Genomic DNA, 18,240 nt, shown 5'->3' on the forward strand with positions numbered 1-18,240 from the left:
ACGGCAACGCGGGATCTCACGATTAAGAGAGCGTACTCCGCTCTCGACGGAGAGAGACAGAGCCGACGTCACGCTCGCGGGAAGAACACCGTCAACTCCACGCGCTTTCTCCAACCATACTCTGTCCGCGCACTCTCAACACTACGTTTCCGACTCTTCGGATTGACCCGAGTCAAATACCTAGAATTACCTTTCTAAGCCGTGTGTCACTCCGACGGGCCGCTTCTGCCGCTGGCCCCCAGAACAGATGACAGCGTTAAGCGCTTGACGCCGAACACTTCTGACTTAACTTCTGTCCCTATGAACGTTGAGCACAACTTGAGCTACGGGATGAATATATTCTGTTTCACTGTCACCCCGTCATGCTGATCGAACAGAAACGTTACGAGGTCACTTTCCGGCCGGTAGAGCTCACTCACGAAAATTGACGAACTCTTACGAAGTTTCGAAGACAACAACACTACCAGCGCTGTTCTGCTGCTACTGCTGCTGCTCCTCCTACTACCGATACTCACCCTGCAGACGCGGGAATTATTTCGAAGAACTCACGAAACCGCCCAGAATCCTATCAGCGGGAGGTCTTTAGGAATCCGCGGCTCACGGAGCTCGCCCACCTGGCCGAGGTCTTTTTGACACGTGGAACCGCTTCATACATATTCTCTCCGCGGAGATCTCAATTGCGACGGGGGAATCGGTCGAGGCGAGCGCGATCTTGGCCGATTTCCCCGGAGGTGAGTGACTTGTTGACGGAGCCAGACCGCCAAGTCAACAGCTGGTGAAACGGGGCTCGATAGAAGGTTCGGTGGGGTTTTCCGATCGTCCTGTTCGTGAAATTCCTCCTGCTCGATACAGATGGAACGAAGACCGGAAGCTCCGCACTCAAGAGTGCGGCGGCTGTTCTCTCTGAGGTTCTTGATCGAGATACGGTCAAGACCATTCTAGCAACTACCTCAAGAGTCGACGAGTTCGGAATTCCTGCATGCGCGGAGTCGACTCATTGACTCATTGATCAGAATCGGGATTCGGGATCACACAGGTGAGCCGAAAAACTTTGCCCTCGCCGAAAATCCCGAGGGGAACTCGTCTGACCCCGATTGGGAATGGCACCAGGGAAGGAGCGACGCAACCAGAATCTTCCCCCGAACACCAGATCGCGGTTCATCTCGGGCTGTATAGCGCTGTAGCGCATAGAACTCCATCCGCTCAGAACATTTCCCATGCAGATGGATCGCTGCTGAACAGAACCAGAACTACGATCCAGTAGTCGTCATAAGCAGCAGCGCAGGTTCCGTTCTTCTGCGGCCAGCGCGCGGTTGCTGAAGGTGTCGGAGGCTCGTCCATTGACCATAGCAAAGATAAGCTTCTATGTTCTATGGCATACCCAGGCGCAAGCGCCCCTTTGGTCAGCCCTCAGCCGCCGCCACTGTCGGCCGACCAGCAGGGATCATCGTCGTTCATTCCATCCTAGCAGCCGTTCTTGTGTTGAGAAGAGGAAGAAGAGAGTGTGTAGTAACTGCCGCAGTGTGTAGCTGTCATAGAGAGTCAGCAGTCAACAGTTGCAAGGGGAACACTTTCACACTTTCGACCTGTAGACCGTGAATCTCATAGTTTTTTCGGCTCGGTTGTGAGGTAGTTTCGGTAGACGGAGGAGCAACCATGGCAGGCAGTTCAAATCCTATAATGAACGCGGTAAACAAACTGCTCGATTGGATCAAGTCCCTGTTCTGGAAAGAAGAAATGGAACTAACACTGGTCGGACTCCAGTATTCGGGGAAAACAACGTTCGTGAATGTCATTTCGGTGAGCGAACAAATTCGATTCTCGTGTGGTCCTAGATATCAATCGAAGCGCCCAAGGTGTGGAGTGATCCCGGGGAAGTGAGCTCTGTAGGTGTTCAGTCGAATTGAAAGAATGTCCCACGGGCTCTCAGCTTTTTTGAGCCGAAGGGACGTTGGAGGCCGAGCGTCGTGGAGTAATAAATGGAAGCGTACGTCCGTTCTCCTTTATTTCGGACGGCGCAGTGAGGAAACAGCTGGCAGATCTGTCGCGGGAGGATCCAAGGAAACTCACCGAATCGAGGATTGCGGATGCACTCATCGAGCATCTTGATGAAATAATCCGCATCTCGATATATCTTACCGAGTCTTGAGCCGCTACCTAGGGGATAGTGAGCTAGTGGAAGCCCTCGCGGCTCATTATCATCGGAAGGAAAGTAACCGAATCTCAATCCTAGTGATGCGAGTTCCCGAGACTCTTCTTGGACGGAGTGGAACTCCATCTGAGCGCTCTCGGAATTCGCCATATTAGAAGAAACCATGAGACCTTGATTCGTACGTCATACCGGATTAAGCTTTGAGTCGGTCTCGAACGGAATTTCTCATCAGTCGAAGCTTCCGCATGGAATGAGTGGTGACTAACGCCGTTCCAGACTCGACAGATCTATGCCGAGCGGCGTATTATACGTAATCGTGTGTTCCTGATAGTCTGCTGGCCGATGCAGGTACCCTCTGACTTCTCAGTCTGACTGAGTGAGAACATCCCCCTCGACGGCACTCACAGAGAAATCACAGACTCTTCCATCAAGTGGCTAAGTTTGACTTTGTGAAATCATGGCTCATGGCCGATATTAGGTGTATCTCCGTATCGACATTGGAAAGCTATAGGCAGCTCAATGAAAAAGCGGAGGGGAAACGGTCAGAGGGAATTCGGGGCGGTGCCGTTCGCACGAGCATAGAGCTTTCGAGGCATCAATTCACGTGATCCCCGAATCGTGGAGTACTATCATGGAAAATGCTGGGAATATATCTCGGTGTCGTATAGTGTGACGCGAAGCCGATAAATCCGTGATGGAGTCACTGATCCAATAAATTCTAAATTCCTGGGGAATTACCCCCAGGAGAGTCGAGCCAGTCTGGCTGAAGGATCTTCCGCTAATTCCTCATCCCAGATAATATACCTGTGAATGGATTCTGTACGATTGTCAAATTCGAAATTGTCCGTGTTGTTTTTACCCTGAACGTCAGAGCCGAAGTCAACAGAGACAGGGCTTGGCCGTGGCGGCCCGGAGCGTCTTTGTCTCCAGCACAACATATGAGTTCATTCGAGGAGTTCACGTGATATTCTTCTCCGCAGTCTGAAAAGTTCAGCGAAGACATGATACCGACGGTGGGCTTCAACATGCGGAAGATCACGAAAGGAAATGTCACAATCAAAGTAAGAGTCAGTGATTCGATGCTCTACCGATATGAAGCACTCACCTCATTCGGAAAACTTCGTTACGAGTGGGTCAGCCCCGATAGGTCGAGCTTCATCGTCATCAGTCTCAATCGAGTACCTCCTTTCCAGATGTGGGATATCGGTGGACAACCGCGTTTCCGCAGCATGTGGGAACGGTATTGCCGAGGAGTGAATGCGATAGTGTGAGTATACTTGAATAATTTAGCCCGAATTTCCATGGTATTGATCGCGATCCCGAGGACGGATCAAGCTTCCAGGAACGGGTGTACGGAAAATACCCCAACTCGAGAACTTATTCCCAACCCTGATAGACTCTCATCCGAGTGCTTTCGGTCAGCTGGTCTGACTCTGGGAGCTGCGACGTCGAGCGATCCGGAGTTCTTTGTCCGGGATCGAATCCGCAGCGGCAACTCTGCCTCTCCGGGCTCGAGCTCACTTCGCTGCGAAGCCGTCGGTGGGACTTGTGCTCTAGAGCAGCTCCCACCGCCAGCGATGAAGTTCACGGCTCGCTTCGGGCTTTCCTTGCGGCACCCCTGATCCCCGACAACGTGCATCCGAAAGGCTAAAATTAGATTCTCCTCGGATCCTGCTCCTCTAATCTACGCGGCGTTCGAACCGCGCGCTCAGGGACAGCGGTTCCCTGCGGAGCAATCTGGCCCAGATCTAATCCCCTGGAATAGCTCAACCTGATTAGGACCAAGACACAAATAATATAATCGAAGGCCTCTGCGAGGGAGGAATGAGAATCCGGTCCCGAGATGGGCGGTTCGGAGGAACGGGTCCTCGAAGCCAGAGGAATTTTCCATTCAGCTTTCCCCCTGGATTTCAAGCTCCTGGTACAATGACGGGGTTTCTTCCGGGTTTCAGTTACATGGTTGACGCGGCGGATAAAGAAAAAATTGAGCCCGCACGGAATGAGCTGCACACTTTGTTGGACAAGCCCCAGCTAGCCGGTATCCCCGTCTTGGTGCTTGGAAACAAGAGGGATCTGCCAGAAGCTCTCGATGAGAAAGCGATAATCGATCAGATGTGAGTGCACAGTATGATAGACCCGAAGGAAAACTTAGGAGGTAGATTCTCCCGCTCCCGGCTAATCATTGCTCCGTGGCGTTCCAGGAACCTCGGCGCGATCCAAGATCGCGAAATATGTTGTTTCTCGATTTCGTGTAAAGAGAAAGAAAATATCGGTGAGTTTGCTCTCTGCACCGTCGGTCAGGTTGGGGAACTGGTGAATTCTTTGAGTTCAATGATCCGGAGGTACTCAAAAGGGACTTCCTTCATCGTTACAGACATCACCCTGCAGTGGTTAATTGGACACGCAAAGAGCCACTAGCAGCGAAGTGCCGATTCGCAGGCAGTGCCAGAGCGCTACCTGTCTCTGTTAGTGTAGAAAAAGAAGAACTCAAAATCTCTCGGTGGAGCCTCACGCGATTCCTCGTGGCTGGGTATCCCTACTTGGATCTACAATGGCCAGCCTTGAGGCAGCGAACAGACAGCTCACTTCTGTTCCACTTACCGGAAGTTTTAACCGGAACAGCTCTTAAAAAACATCGAGAGGTAGTCTTAATGAGTGAACGGAGGTCGCAGAGGAATATTATGATTGAGAAATTGAGAAGAACACGCGATTAGATTGTACTTCAACTTCAATCGGATCACGGGAACCCCCTCGATTCCTCGATGAAAGTCTCGCTCCTCTGTCCTAGAAGCATCTCAGCCCCTGTGTTTATCTTCTCTCCGGAATACTTGAAATCATAAGCGATTGCCTCCATGTCCATTCTGACAAGGGGAGAGTATTGCCCGCTCCCAGCATCTGCTAGAGCTTCCCTCCGGACGTGTCCATTCACATCTTTCAGTGACGAGTTACGACAGGGGATCGGTCAAATCAGAATTGACGGAAAGCTGCGTTTCTTGGAGATGTGGGGGAGGGGCGAGGCTTTCGCCGAGTTGCCTCAGCAGAATATGGAGCTTGAGTAATAAAGAGGGAGGAACGGGGAGTACAGTTGGATGGTTCATGCGATCAGCTCCGGATTGAGCTCTGGGTGAATACGTCGTTGACTGATTTTTGTAAAATACCGCTGGACATACCTTCGTCAGGAACACATCCTTGCGGGAACGGGAGACTCCATTCGAGCCGGAAACATTACACACGTGAATCTAAACACACATGCAATATCATCCATCCACAGACAATAAAGGAAGCTAGTTGACCTGTATCGAATGGAATACACGGAATGAGTTGAGGGGCTCAGAGATTTTTTAAATTGTTTCTCTTTGTCTCCCCCCCGTATTATCGATTGACCGATTGAAAGGGGATGACTCGCCGCCTTATTTCCCTGTAAATAGATATGATTACTATAGTGTCATTGTCGTTCAAGATTACACGAATAAACCTTGCGGAAAGCGAATAATCTCGATTTCTCTCGCTGCTCCCCGCTCCAGCACAAAGGGACATCGTCTCAATGGCCTTGCAGCGTTACCTGATGTACAGCATTCGCCCCTCCCTCGGATATAAGACTGAGACAATCGCGTGCGTATATTGATGAGCGGCACTATCGCAGACAGATACTTGGAGTCGAAAGCAGAGAGGGTATTGAGGTATAGCTCGTCGGACTGGCTTTTTTAAACGTTTTGTCACGGGGGCCTTGCAATCGATCGCAGTTCATTAGTAAATCATTTTCGAGGGGCAACGCCCCCCGAAAATTCGCGCTCGCGATACTGAAGCATGAGCTCCGAGGGGGCGCGTCGTCATTTAGGTCGTCTGGCGCCCTCCAAAACTCGAATCGGCCTATCCGGGGTTTAAAGCTCTGCAGCTTCATAAGGCGAATTCTGTGCATCTGGGAGTCAATGCCAACAAAAGATGAAGTCGTCGATTCTCGCGAGAGAAGAATCATATGAAGCGCGTGCTATGCCGGAGCTAACTCCGACGAGTGACTCTATGGGTAGATGAGTTTTTCCATAAGCTAGCTTAGGCTAACCTAGACGCATCGTGGTCGATAACCTGAATCGGGCCCCTCTCCGATTCCGTCTTCGCTCTCGAACGGATCTCCTGAGTATACAGGAGTTCAGAGCCAAGAGTCGCGAGACGAAACCTCATCTCGAATCCGAGCGCATAATATAATGCCCCCACGCAGTGTATGAGACAGAGGATTCTCGGAGATCTAGCGACACAATGGAAATCTTTCTAGCGGGACTCGATTGGCGGAGTCCCTCGAAACGCTTGAGAGAGCTCGCAAACAATTGTCAAACTCCTTCCGGAGCGCATGGACGAATGGGCGTTTATCGAATCGGCCAAGTTTCAGCGTCGAGCGAAGGCTCCATTCAGAGGTTTCGCTCGAATGATTCCAGTATTGCCGGTAGAGTTTTCCCCGCAGGACCTTCGAAGACGAATCTGGAATAAGTTACGAGCTTCATTTCCTCCGGCATATTCATTATCGATGGCGATGATGACCCTAATGACGACGACCTCATACGTGCCCCCAAGAACTCGGGGGCAATCATTGACCTACTATTCATATTGATCAAGACCACTTACTGGAAACTCCCGGTCTCAGGAGTGGACTCCAAGTTGAATTCAGCGACCGGAACTCCTCTCCGAGCGAGTTCGGGAGCGAACATGGCCGCTGGATAGACAACGCTCGACGTTCCGATCTGGAATTCGGCGATTCGATGATTCAGAAAGGGAATTCCGATCCTGGAGCACGCTTTCGTATGAATTTCGCAGCAATCCACCGCATCTGAACTCACCACCATACAACAATCGCATCTGTCGAGAGCCTGTCCAACTTTCTTGAGAACGTCATCCTCGAGGCTTTCGCCGAACCAAACGATGTGCGGCCTCAGAAGTCCCCCGCATTCACAGTGCGGGAGCTCTTCCAAAGTGGTCGTCTGTCCGGCCAATCCCTCGCAGATCGGACTATCCTGATTTTCGGTCACTTTATGGCAGACTGTGCAGCGTACCTAGGAAAAAATGGTATCTCTCATTCTCCAGATTATCTCCTCTGCCGGGAGTTCGACCACGCTTTCGGGAGCTCCCGGAAGAACTAATCCCTGTAGTTGAGAATATGCACAGGGAAGCAATGAATAATAGAGTTCCGGGCATTCCCCTATCGACGAGCGCCCGCCAGGAATGATGACGGTGATCAGTTCAGGAAAGGGTTGAACAGGCACAGAGGGCCACAGTGGCTGCCGCTCTCTCACTCGGCTGCGGTATAGCTAAAGGAAAAGTGGCGCCTTCTTGAGCTGCGCTGCGATCGATCATCGACTCTCCAATCGTTGTGAGAGTACCATTAGGCTCAGAGCAGCGATCGGACTTGCTCCGCTGAACTGTAAGTTAATAATTAAACCAGAGATTTATTAACCAATGTGACGTCATGTTGGCTCAAGTCACCGGTAAACAAACACACGACAGGTAGTGCAGGCCGTCCACCATCCACCACTACCGCTGCCGCGAGCGACTGTCTCCTTTATCATCGCCGCGTTCGAGAGGGGAGACATTTGATGGTTGCTCGCTTGTTCGAGTGCGTGCATTGACATCGCTTGCGCAGATCTCGGATTGTGTTTATTTTGATTTCAGATCCGAAGTTGTGAAGTCTGCTTGATGCACGTGTGTCTCGTCAGTCTCAAAGTAGTCAGTCGGAATCTACTGTGCGGTTCGACAAGATACGTTCACCTGAGCGCCTTACGAGCAACATCCTCGAATATGCCCCCGGTCGAACCAGTTAAAACTAAGGACGGCTACGATTATGACTTCGTCGTCATCGGCGGCGGTTCAGGAGGTCTCGCGTCGGCGAAAGAAGCGGCGTCATTGGGTTTGAAAACGGCCGTGCTGAACTACGTCGCCCCGTCTCCCTTCGGAACCACCTGGGGACTCGGTGGCACCTGCGTGAACGTTGGCTGTATACCCAAGAAGCTTTATCACCAGGCCGCCATTCTCGGCGAGGAACTGTCTGATGCAAGGAAATACGGATGGGAATTTTCGGAAACGGTGACGCACAACTGGTCAACACTCCGCCAGGGCGTAACAAATTACATCAAGAGTTTAAACTGGATTCACCGTGTCTCGTTGCGAAACGCCAAAATCGATTACTTCAACATGGAGGGCTCTTTCGAGGACAGTCATACGGTCAAATTGACAAACGCTTCCTCTGGAGAAGTGAAAACAATCACTTCTAAATGGTTCCTAATCTCGGTGGGTGGACGACCCACGATCCCGGACGATGTTCCCGGAGCGAGGGAGCACGCCATCACGTCCGACGACATCTTCCATTTGAAAAACGCTCCCGGGAAGACCTTCGTCGTCGGAGGGAGCTACGTAGCACTGGAGTGCGCCGGCTTCCTCACAGGACTCGGGTACGACACGACCGTGTGCCTCCGCTCTATTCCCCTGAGAGGATTCGATCAACAGATGGCGAATATGGTCGCGGACTACATGGAGAAGCACGGCACGAAATTCCAGAAGGGTTGCGTGCCTTCTTCGGTGGAAAAACAAGAAGACGGTAAGCTGTTGGTCACTTGGAGAAATACGCAGACTGGCGAGACAAACAGCGACACTTTCGATTCCGTTCTCTTCGCCATCGGACGTCACGCATTGACGAAAAATCTCAATCTCGACGCTGTCGGGGTTAAGACCGATGCGAAGGGAAAAGTCATAACGGACGACGAGGAGCGCACGTCGGCCTCGCACATCTTCGCTTTGGGAGATGTCCTCGTCGACAAGCCCGAGCTCACTCCCGTCGCTGCACGTACGGGACGACTCATCGCGCGACGTCTAGCCGGGACATCGACCGAGAAGATGAACTACGATCTCGTAGCCACTACAGTGTTCACCCCCTTGGAATATGCTTCGTGCGGTCTCCCCGAAGAAGAGGCTATCAAGCGTCACGGCGAAGCCAACATCGAAGTTTGGCATTCGTTCTACAAGCCGCACACGTTCCCGATCGCCGAGAAGAGTAACGAGCACTGCTACATCAAATACATCGAGGACTTGAGCAACGGGAACAAAATCATCGGAATGCACCTGGTCGGGCCGATGGCCGGGGAGATCATGCAAGGCTTTGCGGCGGCCATGAAATGCGGAATGAATCGGAAACAGCTCGAAGAAACTGTCGGAATCCATCCTACAATCGCTGAGGAGGTCGTGAAAATCGATGTTACGAAACGATCTGGCGTGGATCCTACATGCGCTAAATGCTGTGGTTAGACGTTAGATGCTATTTTCCGTTCCTAAAGCTTCAACTCGACTGTTAAACCAACATGTTCGCCTGGTTTCTATAGGTTTCTTATGAGCACGTGCGATTTAATAAAGTTTCATCGACGCCACTAATGATACCTAAATCAGAATATTTCCTTATTGGGTCTGGAGCAGGAAACTGAGAGGGGCATTGGCTCTGAAACGTTTGAAACGATGGCGGAAAAATTACCTTGTACAGCGATCCGTGGAGCTCCAATACGTTCTGCGATCCGGCACGCTGGTGCAGGCCGTCGACGTTCTGAGTGATGAGGTGGAACTGCTTACCGGAGTGCTTGCATTTCTCTTCGAAGTCGGCCAACGCATGATGAGCGGGATTTGGATTCTGCATATTGAGTGGAAGAAGAGTATCGGAGAAGAGTTTCTCAATCGAAATTTAGTTCAGCATTCCAATGCTGTGAAATAACTTCGAGAGCTTGAGCTCGACCTTTGAGAACACCAGCTCTCTCCGATAGTGATAGAACTGCCACACCAGAACTGGATCTCTCGTGAAAGCGGCATTCGTCGCCAATTCAGTTGCTTGATGAGTTCTCCACAGACCGCCTGCACCTCTGAAGGTCGGCACCCCGCTCTCAGCCGAAGTTCCAGCGCCAGTCAGGGCTATTATCGACTTGGCTCGTGCGAGAGCCTCTCGGAATTTCGCTGTTTTACTCATGAAGCTGAAAGGGGGGTGCGATTGAGTTCAGAACTCGATAGAGCGGAGGAATTTCATGAGCCGTCGTAAGCCGTCCGAGAATTTTTCGGCGGAGAGTCTGCCTCAATCAATGGCCCTCTCCTGAGTGAATCAGAGTGAAATACTGCATCGCTCGATGCTTATAAGCTGAATCAACTCACTCCCTGTCGCCGAATTTCGAGGAGCACTGCATAACGAACAGCTGATTGTCGGCCGAGCTTGTAGCGTGTGAGTCGCCCGAGGTATCAAGCTAGGAACTACGGCCTACCACGCAATACTTATCGCTGAAGATTTTAACCGAACTGCTCGTCCATACGAAATCGAGCGTCTTAGTGGCAGGGTTTCGTGACTCGGAGTCGGGCCGTAAATTCGGAGGATCATACACGGACTCGAAGCTCAATCTTTTCGAATAAGCCGCGCTGACTCCATTTCGTCTGCACCTTTCCTCGCGGCGGGAGCGCACACACACCTCCTCGGCGGCGGCGGCGACGCAGACACACGGAGACACCCGAACAACACATACACACCGGAGTGTTTTGTGTTCAGTGGTCCCTACTCGCCCTGACTCGTCGACTGAGTGTTGTGCTAGAAATTTTGTGAAAATCCGTAGGGTAACTCACGATGGCGGCTCGAAGCAAGCGGCAGAATCCGGACGAGATGGCAACCCTCGAGTTCGAGACTAGCGACGGCGTTGAGGTAAGAGTCTCTAGGCGGCTTTTTATGCTGCTGCGTTCGGACAGCTCCCAGATATTCAGCGGCGTGTCTGTTCTATATATCCCTGAGCCGCCTATCCCGCGCTCGGGAACTCCGGCCGCTCACCCCAGGCAACTCTTGCGAGGCTTCCCTACGGGGAGCTGGGGCGCTCTACCAAAGCGAGAGCGTTTTCGAACAAGGAAACGCGCGCTCAACCCTCAGATCTGAGTAAAACGTTATTGGCCCGAGCGAGCTGGTTCTGCACCGCAATCGCGTAGAATGCTCCCAGAATTTCCTAGTATTGGATGATCACGGAGGTGTGCGAATCTCAATCTAAAATGGAGTCAACTTACTCTTCAGGTCATAAACTCGTTCGATTCGATGGGTCTTCGAGAGGATCTTCTGCGTGGAATCTACGCCTATGGTTTCGAAAAACCATCTGCGATCCAGCAGAGGTCAATCCAACCGATCATGAAGGGCCGCGACGTGATCGCACAGTCACAATCCGGAACCGGAAAAACCGCCACATTCTCAATTGGTGTTCTCCAGAAAATCGAGACCCAAACACGTGAAACACAAGTTCTAATCCTCTCGCCCACCAGGGAGTTGGCCCTGCAAATTCAGAAAGTCATTCTGGCTTTGGGCGATTACATGAGCGTGCAGTGCCACGCTTGCATCGGTGGAACGAATCTCGCTGAAGATATTCGCAAATTAGATTACGGACAGCATATCGTCAGCGGAACACCTGGTCGGGTGTTCGATATGATCAAGAGAAGAAATCTCCGGACCCGCGGTATTAAAATGCTCGTACTCGACGAAGCCGACGAGATGTTGAACAAGGGCTTCAAGGAACAAATCTACGACGTTTATCGATATCTTCCACCGGGGACTCAGGTCGTCCTTATCTCTGCAACACTCCCGCACGAGATCCTTGAAATCACCAACAAATTCATGACCGGTGAGCCTCCCTTCTAGAACTCAAACGTATTTGGCGGCGTGCGAGCAGCTCTCCCGATCCAGCCTCTGTTGAACATCCGATGGAGCTGAATGATTAGAATCTCTTTTCTCCGATTCCAGATCCTGTCCGCATCTTGGTGAAACGTGACGAGCTGACATTGGAAGGAATCAAACAATTCTTCGTTGCGGTCGAGCGCGAAGAATGGAAATTCGACACTTTGTGCGATCTCTACGATACTCTGACTATCACCCAAGCCGTCATATTCTGCAACACGAAAAGGAAGGTCGACTGGCTCTCACAGAAAATGCTTGAAGCCAATTTCACCGTGAGTTCCATGCACGGAGACATGCCGCAGAAAGAAAGAGACTCGATCATGAAGGAATTCCGCTCTGGAGCGACCCGCGTCTTGATCACCACCGACATTTGGGCGCGAGGTATCGACGTTCAACAAGTTTCTCTGGTTATCAACTACGACCTGCCGAACAATCGTGAACTGTACATTCACCGCATCGGTCGTTCCGGCCGTTTTGGGAGGAAAGGTGTCGCCATCAATTTCGTCAAGAATGATGACATAAGGATCCTCCGCGATATTGAACAGTACTACGCGACACAAATCGACGAAATGCCCATGAACGTGGCTGACTTGATCTAGAACAGGCTTCGCGTTACGATATCTAAACACATAAATACGAATGTATATCTGTCTGTACCAATCGCCTAATCTCTTACTCGACGAAGCGGAGAATGATGAAATCCCAGAGGCAGCATCTCAGCTGGTCTAGGGAACATCACAGGCACATCAGATCCGATGAGGACGCACTGTTTCCTCTGAAGAGGCTCGTAGCGTGATCTTTGGATGGAGAGAGCAAACGATGTGAATAATGCCTATTGATGATTAGAACGAAGTTTACGCGCCGTCCTCATCGACACCTCTCGAAGAGTGTTCGGGTCAGAGAGCGTCTGGTTGATGCCATCCGCGAAACGTTCCGGGATCGATGATACCAGTGGGGGGTGGTAGGGATGAGAAGGAATGGAGCGGAGATGTTTTCTCGCCGCCGATCCTGTGATCTCAAAAGATACATCATTCGAATTCAGAAGAACCCCTCAAGGACCAAAATTCCGAGTCTAAGGCTTAGATTCAACGAATTCATGCCTTTCACATGGACAGCTTTACGGTTTACAGTGCTTGCTCTCGAGTCGGCGAACCATGGGATTCATTCGTTCTCACGCGGGATGGGAGAAGGAGGGATAGAGAACATCGCTTATACGCAAGATTTGAAGTTAATGATCGATTCGAAACAACAAACGAATAAAGCCACCCGACAATCTATCATGATTCTGCCAGCCGGATATTTTCCCGTCGAGACCGTGGTTGGATCCAGAACAGCGCGGACAGTTTCGAAAATTTCATTCCGGAGAGTCTAAATTATAGAAATTGACAGTCTTACTGATAGCGCGATCGAGGCGGTTTCGATCTGCAAAATCTGCCGACACTTCGATTAGAACTGGCAGTCTCTATGTCCGGACGGGCAGACGTCTAGAGTTGCGATACCAGAGGACATCTCTTTCATGTCCGCTCCTCGAAGTTCTACTGAAAGTGTCCGCTCCCCGGAAGTCCCGGGGAAATAGCACGAACCTCGATTGAAAATTGACTTTCCACTCCATTTTCTCGTTCTTGGCACCGGGGTCCTTGACTGCCTGAGCAGGAGCCAAGGATTGGATCGAAACTTCTCAGCTAATCGTCTCTGTACGATTATATGTTGGTGAAATTGAAGTTTACCAGAGTGTCGCTTATCAGGGGGATATTAGGAGTTTTGAATCAACTCCGTAGTATTGACCAGATACATGGGATATATTATCCGTTCTCGAGACGTCCACTTTTCGTTGCAATTATATCCGAATAATAAAGACATTTTCCTCTCATCGGGATCCAGAAAACGTACTCTCATACCCAAACTCTAATCATGACCCATCCAGCCTTCTCCTGGAAAGGCTCAATCGAATAGTGCTCTCTCGACCACCTGATTCTCGACTCAGCTGGTCCCGATCGCCCTATCAATGAGGGGCTGTGTTAGGCTCGTTCAGGCTAGCTCTGGCAATCGACCGGTTGTCGAGCGGTCAGCGCGTTCATCTATTCCTCTGCAAACGTGCGTTTTGTCAATAATCGCGATTTACATCAGTCGCGCCTCAGAGGAGGGAGGTTCCGGAATCGCGGACTGATCCCGTGAAAAGTTCCACGGGTCTCACGCACGAGGAAGAGGAGGGTTGGAAAAGCTGGACTTCTCATGAATTCTGAGTTACGTTTCGCAGCAGAGCTTTTCGGTGTTCCGATTCAGGAACCATAGAAGGCTACTATTGAAGGGGGGCTCGTTGTGTGATATCCACTGTATTCTACAGCTGAGACGATGATGATGATGCGCGAACCAGCCCTCCGAAACCAATGTCTCAGAAGGGTTCTCCGAGTGAAAAGTCGGTTTGTGCTTAAAGTTATCAAGAAGTGTATCTCGAGAGTTTATTATTGAATGATCATGGAGGACAATGAGCTCGAGTACTATCGGAAGGAATTCCCATCGTCGATGCTCAATCGAAGTCGAATTCTGGGAGCGGACAGTTCTCACCAAACTACGATTCTCTCACGAGAATCGGTGACTGAGGGGACGGATCCCTTCGATTCAGTGTGATATTTGCAGGAAAGATCTGGGCGCCGAAAAACTGATTCATTGATTCCGAAATCAGCTGCATGGCATGATTCTCCTCGAGGGAGCGAGGCGAGAGAAACGAATTCGAGACAATGAGATAAAAAAGAGAAAAATCATTTGTTTCCTAAAAATGAAACGAATGTCAGTCTTTGACATCAACCTAATTCGCGAAACCGCTCATAGTCGAGAGAAGGGTAAACTATTCGGCACATCGAATCTGTTTTCAGAGTCAATATGTTACCGGAGAACGCATGGTGTCATATGTGGTTTTAGGTTTCGAAAACAGCTTGATGTTGTCCACCAGGTGTTTGAGACCGGGCTCGCGGACGATGCTCAATACAACTTCGGATTTCGGGACTCTCACCAAATGAGTCCTAAATTTCGGCAGCAAAGTCTCAATCCATGTCGGGTACGATCTGTAATAATTTCAGAAGGTCAATCCACAGCACGGGATAAGATGCTTCGGGCCTGGAGTTCTCGAGGTCAATCACAGAGGTTCGGTTACATCTATCTCAATGTTCTGCCGATGTCCTCTCGGAGCTATCCTCGACACCATACAGACCTGAAGTCCAAAGAATCGGCTGTTTCCAGAAGACAGCCGATGAAACACAAACCAAGCTTCGATTCGATTGCTTGATCACAGTTGTTCACCAACAAACAACGTGTCAGTTTGATGATTTCGTCCATTGAACATTTGCTGATGATGCGCTGGAAGACCAGATTCTTCAGCCCGAACACCATGTCGTTCCGGTCCTCGTAGAGGAGTTTCTCAAGGTTTCGGAGGATCTCTTCGAGAATCTCCAGCGCATGGTCCCGGTATCGCTTCTCACGAGACATTATCGACAAGGAGTGCATGAGCTGCGGACAAGGAGCCTTCTTAAACGAAACCTCCGACACACAAGCACTGCTCAGGGAGAAATCTCACAAGAGCAAGCCACAATCTTCCAGGTTCGGAGATTCAAAATGATCAAATCATTAGTAAAATTCCATGTCTTACGAGTCTTCTCGCATGCACCATCTTGGAGAACGGGAGAACGTTCTGAGGCGTCACATGCTGTTTGAGACGGTCGAGTAGTTCCGCCCGTTCTTGCTCGCATGGTGGATCCTCAGGATCGGTGAGTCGGTCGAAGACATCCTCCATAACTTCGATTTTCGGTACGAGCTCCGCAATGTTCTTCAAGTGCTCCAACGCGGTGGTTTTCATGTCGTTCAGCTGTTGATTGACGATCTCTTCCTGCGGGAAATGGCAAAAAATGTCATTTTCAAGGCCGACCTCCCTCCGGAAGGACAACCTTCAGAGGAGGCCTGGCAGGGTCAACGTTCGACCGAGGAACAGTCTCCTGCATCGTTATTCATTACCTTCGTTTGTTCTAGATGAGAATACATGGGCTCCATCTGCAGCTTCCTGCAAGTCTCGAAATAGAGATCCTGAACTCGCGGATCCCTGATTTCGGGATACCGGAAGTTATCATCCGGATAAGCGCAATGTTGCTGTGAAGGCACCAAGTCCTCTTCGGATCGCGAATACTGGATGGACGGCTGTGAATCCGGCGACGGAAGGCATCAAGATTATTGAGCCCTAGGTATCCTACATACGTCCACTTCATGTGGACCGATCAACGCATTGGGCTGGTGTACTCACCGACTTTGTTGGCACGGCTCCGAATTGATGCCTCTCGACAGCGTCGATTCCGAAGGTCTCGACATTACGAAGATCGAAATTGTCTTGCCGGAACGCAGCGTTCCTGCGAGTGAAAGCGTGCGGCGACATGACATTTAGGTTCCTCGGAACTTCCTTGTAGTGGGTACAGCCGAAGTTCGAGGAGCTCCTCCTCGACGCTGAGGTCGGGGGCGCTGGGTGGCGAGCTCGGTTGTGGTCCACGTACGGATCGGAACGCCGCAATTCATCGTCGTAGTCGCGCAAGTTGCGTTCATCCACGTAGTTTCCAGGGTTTTGTGGAAACATTGCTTCCGAGCGTCGATCCTGCTGGAAGGTCACCCGCTTTCCACAATTCACGGACGGCGATGACTGAAGATCCTCGAAGTGTTTTTGACCCCAAGAGGTATGTTGCACCCTCTGGTGGTTGCCGTTCTCCGAGCCCTGAGGCAACTCTCGATCTTCGGAGGACAGATCTAAATCGAGGGAATTGAAGGAGGAGTTGATGAGGGTCATCATCTCGCTAGGCTCCTTGGTGTCCTCTTTTTTCGGGTCCTCGTTGACTGCTTGAGGTTCGTCCTCGGGAGTCCATTCTTCTGCGGAGCGAAGAAAATTATGGGCCTCAGCGAAGAACAGGGAATTTCAATCGAATCTCAACATTGCTGTACACCCCCGAGAAATATTCATCCAGGATCCCTCGATCGTCCCGGCTGTTTGGCTTATCCAAACTGTCTTGAGTAACCCGAATATCAGATACATGTACCTAGATGGAGCCCCAGCCATTTCGCCTCACATGATCAATGTCAGCCGGGCGAGCGGGGATTTCAGGCTCTGGGAACGCATTCGGGAAAACTTGAAAAAAAAACGAACCCATGCCAGAGAAAGTTTCGTCATTGAACCGATCGAAAGTGATCTCGTCCAAGTCGTCGATCTCGTCACTCAATTTCTTGGGCACTTCACGAAGCGCGACAACGCTACTTGGGTTCCGCAACGCCATTCTTCGCCGAGGTTCCTGCTTTTTCCTCCTTCTCGCGGAATCCGTTCAATGAGGTGTCGGTCAGCCAGCGGTCCAGGTCTCGTGCCAGGAGCAAGTCGGTCAACGCGTCTTATTTGGGTCGAGCACTAACGGAAGTCGCACACTAGGAGGTCACTGGAGACTCTCAAGAGCGATTCGTCGATTGTTATTCCCGAGCGAAGAAGACACAAGAATTACGATTACGTTATACGGCGGAGGAGCGGGGGTGGGCTTCGTTGTCGCGGGATGATCGTCAAGAGCTTGCGTCGGTCGTCCCTGATTTTGAATAGGGAACAAAACGCAATACCGATCACTATCTTCTTAATCAAAGGAGAAGAAGCGTCGCCGCCGAACACCGCCGTTGCGAGATCACGTGTCAGGTTCGAAATGCGACGTCCAAGCACATATTATGTGGCGCGTTCTACAACGGATTTGATTTGCGCGCATACGGCGCGGTGGTATAGACGCACCTCTCGACACGACGGCTAGCGAAGGGAATTCCGAGATCCGATAATTTCACCGCTCCCGCTGAGCGGGACGGAGATACTCAATCAGTGACAGAGATGTAGATTCCTCGATACGGCGACGATCAAAACGGATTTCCGCGATCTTTCGAGAACTTCGTAGCAACAGACGCTGAGGTATTGAGTGGGAGACCGCGGAATTCTGTCCGAAAAGCCGGGGCGGAGCTCCAACGCTGCTCAAGAGACTTCACGGATCATCGTAGTCTAAAAAGCGTCACGACAGACTCGGACGCTCATCCGGCACCATTCCCCGATCAGACGCATTGACACCCGAGTCCAGACTCGGGAACGCGTCTGAAGATTCGCTTTCGGAATTCGCTCGCATCTAGCGAAGGGATCCCGGTGGCGTATTGCAAGCAAGGGAGGACCGTAGCTGTGATGGCTGATGTCTTCTGAGATTAGTCATGACTACTGATGATCCATGTCGGATAGACCAGATGATCTGCAGCGGAGCGGAACTCGAATCGAGACTCGCTCGATAAGTTTGAGTCTCGACTCTCGGCGGAAGATCGAAGTGCACGATTCCGATGCTCGTCA

The 18,240-nt window shown here is 51.0% G+C and overlaps 5 protein-coding genes across 5 annotated transcripts; 3 read left to right on the forward strand and 2 right to left on the reverse strand.

Annotated features, from left to right (window-relative positions):
- Window positions 1–1,497: 1,497 nt before the first annotated feature.
- Window positions 1,498–5,632, forward strand: Arl8 (ADP-ribosylation factor-like protein 8). Its single transcript, XM_003748037.2, has 6 exons — window positions 1,498–1,800; window positions 3,133–3,213; window positions 3,346–3,419; window positions 4,105–4,266; window positions 4,354–4,424; window positions 4,527–5,632. The coding sequence occupies exons 1-6, from the start codon at window positions 1,657–1,659 to the stop codon at window positions 4,568–4,570; spliced, it is 576 nt and encodes a 191-aa protein (XP_003748085.1). The 5' UTR covers window positions 1,498–1,656; the 3' UTR covers window positions 4,571–5,632.
- A 624-nt stretch (window positions 5,633–6,256) lies between these two features.
- On the reverse strand, window positions 6,257–10,350 carry Sirt4 (Sirtuin 4). The gene is made up of 6 exons (XM_003748125.1): window positions 10,319–10,350; window positions 9,912–10,143; window positions 9,657–9,809; window positions 6,982–7,194; window positions 6,770–6,885; window positions 6,257–6,625 (listed from the first exon to the last, which is right to left on the reverse strand). The coding sequence occupies exons 1-6, from the start codon at window positions 10,348–10,350 to the stop codon at window positions 6,556–6,558; spliced, it is 816 nt and encodes a 271-aa protein (XP_003748173.1). The 3' UTR covers window positions 6,257–6,555.
- Window positions 7,433–9,570, forward strand: LOC100901278 (thioredoxin reductase 2, mitochondrial). The gene is made up of 2 exons (XM_003748038.1): window positions 7,433–7,562; window positions 7,811–9,570. Exon 2 carries the CDS (start codon window positions 7,835–7,837, stop codon window positions 9,434–9,436), a length of 1,602 nt encoding a protein of 533 aa, XP_003748086.1. The 5' UTR covers window positions 7,433–7,562; window positions 7,811–7,834; the 3' UTR covers window positions 9,437–9,570.
- A 289-nt stretch (window positions 10,351–10,639) lies between the features above and the next one.
- On the forward strand, window positions 10,640–12,510 carry LOC100901420 (eukaryotic initiation factor 4A-III). Its single transcript, XM_003748039.1, has 3 exons — window positions 10,640–10,853; window positions 11,211–11,808; window positions 11,928–12,510. The coding sequence occupies exons 1-3, from the start codon at window positions 10,779–10,781 to the stop codon at window positions 12,458–12,460; spliced, it is 1,206 nt and encodes a 401-aa protein (XP_003748087.1). The 5' UTR covers window positions 10,640–10,778; the 3' UTR covers window positions 12,461–12,510.
- Window positions 12,511–14,280: 1,770 nt separating this feature from the next.
- LOC100901706 (uncharacterized) lies at window positions 14,281–17,564 on the reverse strand. The gene is made up of 6 exons (XM_003748041.2): window positions 17,035–17,564; window positions 16,150–16,760; window positions 15,867–16,046; window positions 15,505–15,741; window positions 15,070–15,365; window positions 14,281–14,923 (listed from the first exon to the last, which is right to left on the reverse strand). Exons 1-6 carry the CDS (start codon window positions 17,159–17,161, stop codon window positions 14,737–14,739), a joined length of 1,638 nt encoding a protein of 545 aa, XP_003748089.1. The 5' UTR covers window positions 17,162–17,564; the 3' UTR covers window positions 14,281–14,736.
- Window positions 17,565–18,240: the final 676 nt, after the last annotated feature.

The sequence above is a fragment of the Galendromus occidentalis genome, unplaced genomic scaffold (assembly GCF_000255335.2).
Source record: "Galendromus occidentalis unplaced genomic scaffold, Mocc_1.1 scf7180000077527, whole genome shotgun sequence".
NCBI lineage: Eukaryota > Metazoa > Arthropoda > Arachnida > Mesostigmata > Phytoseiidae > Galendromus > Galendromus occidentalis.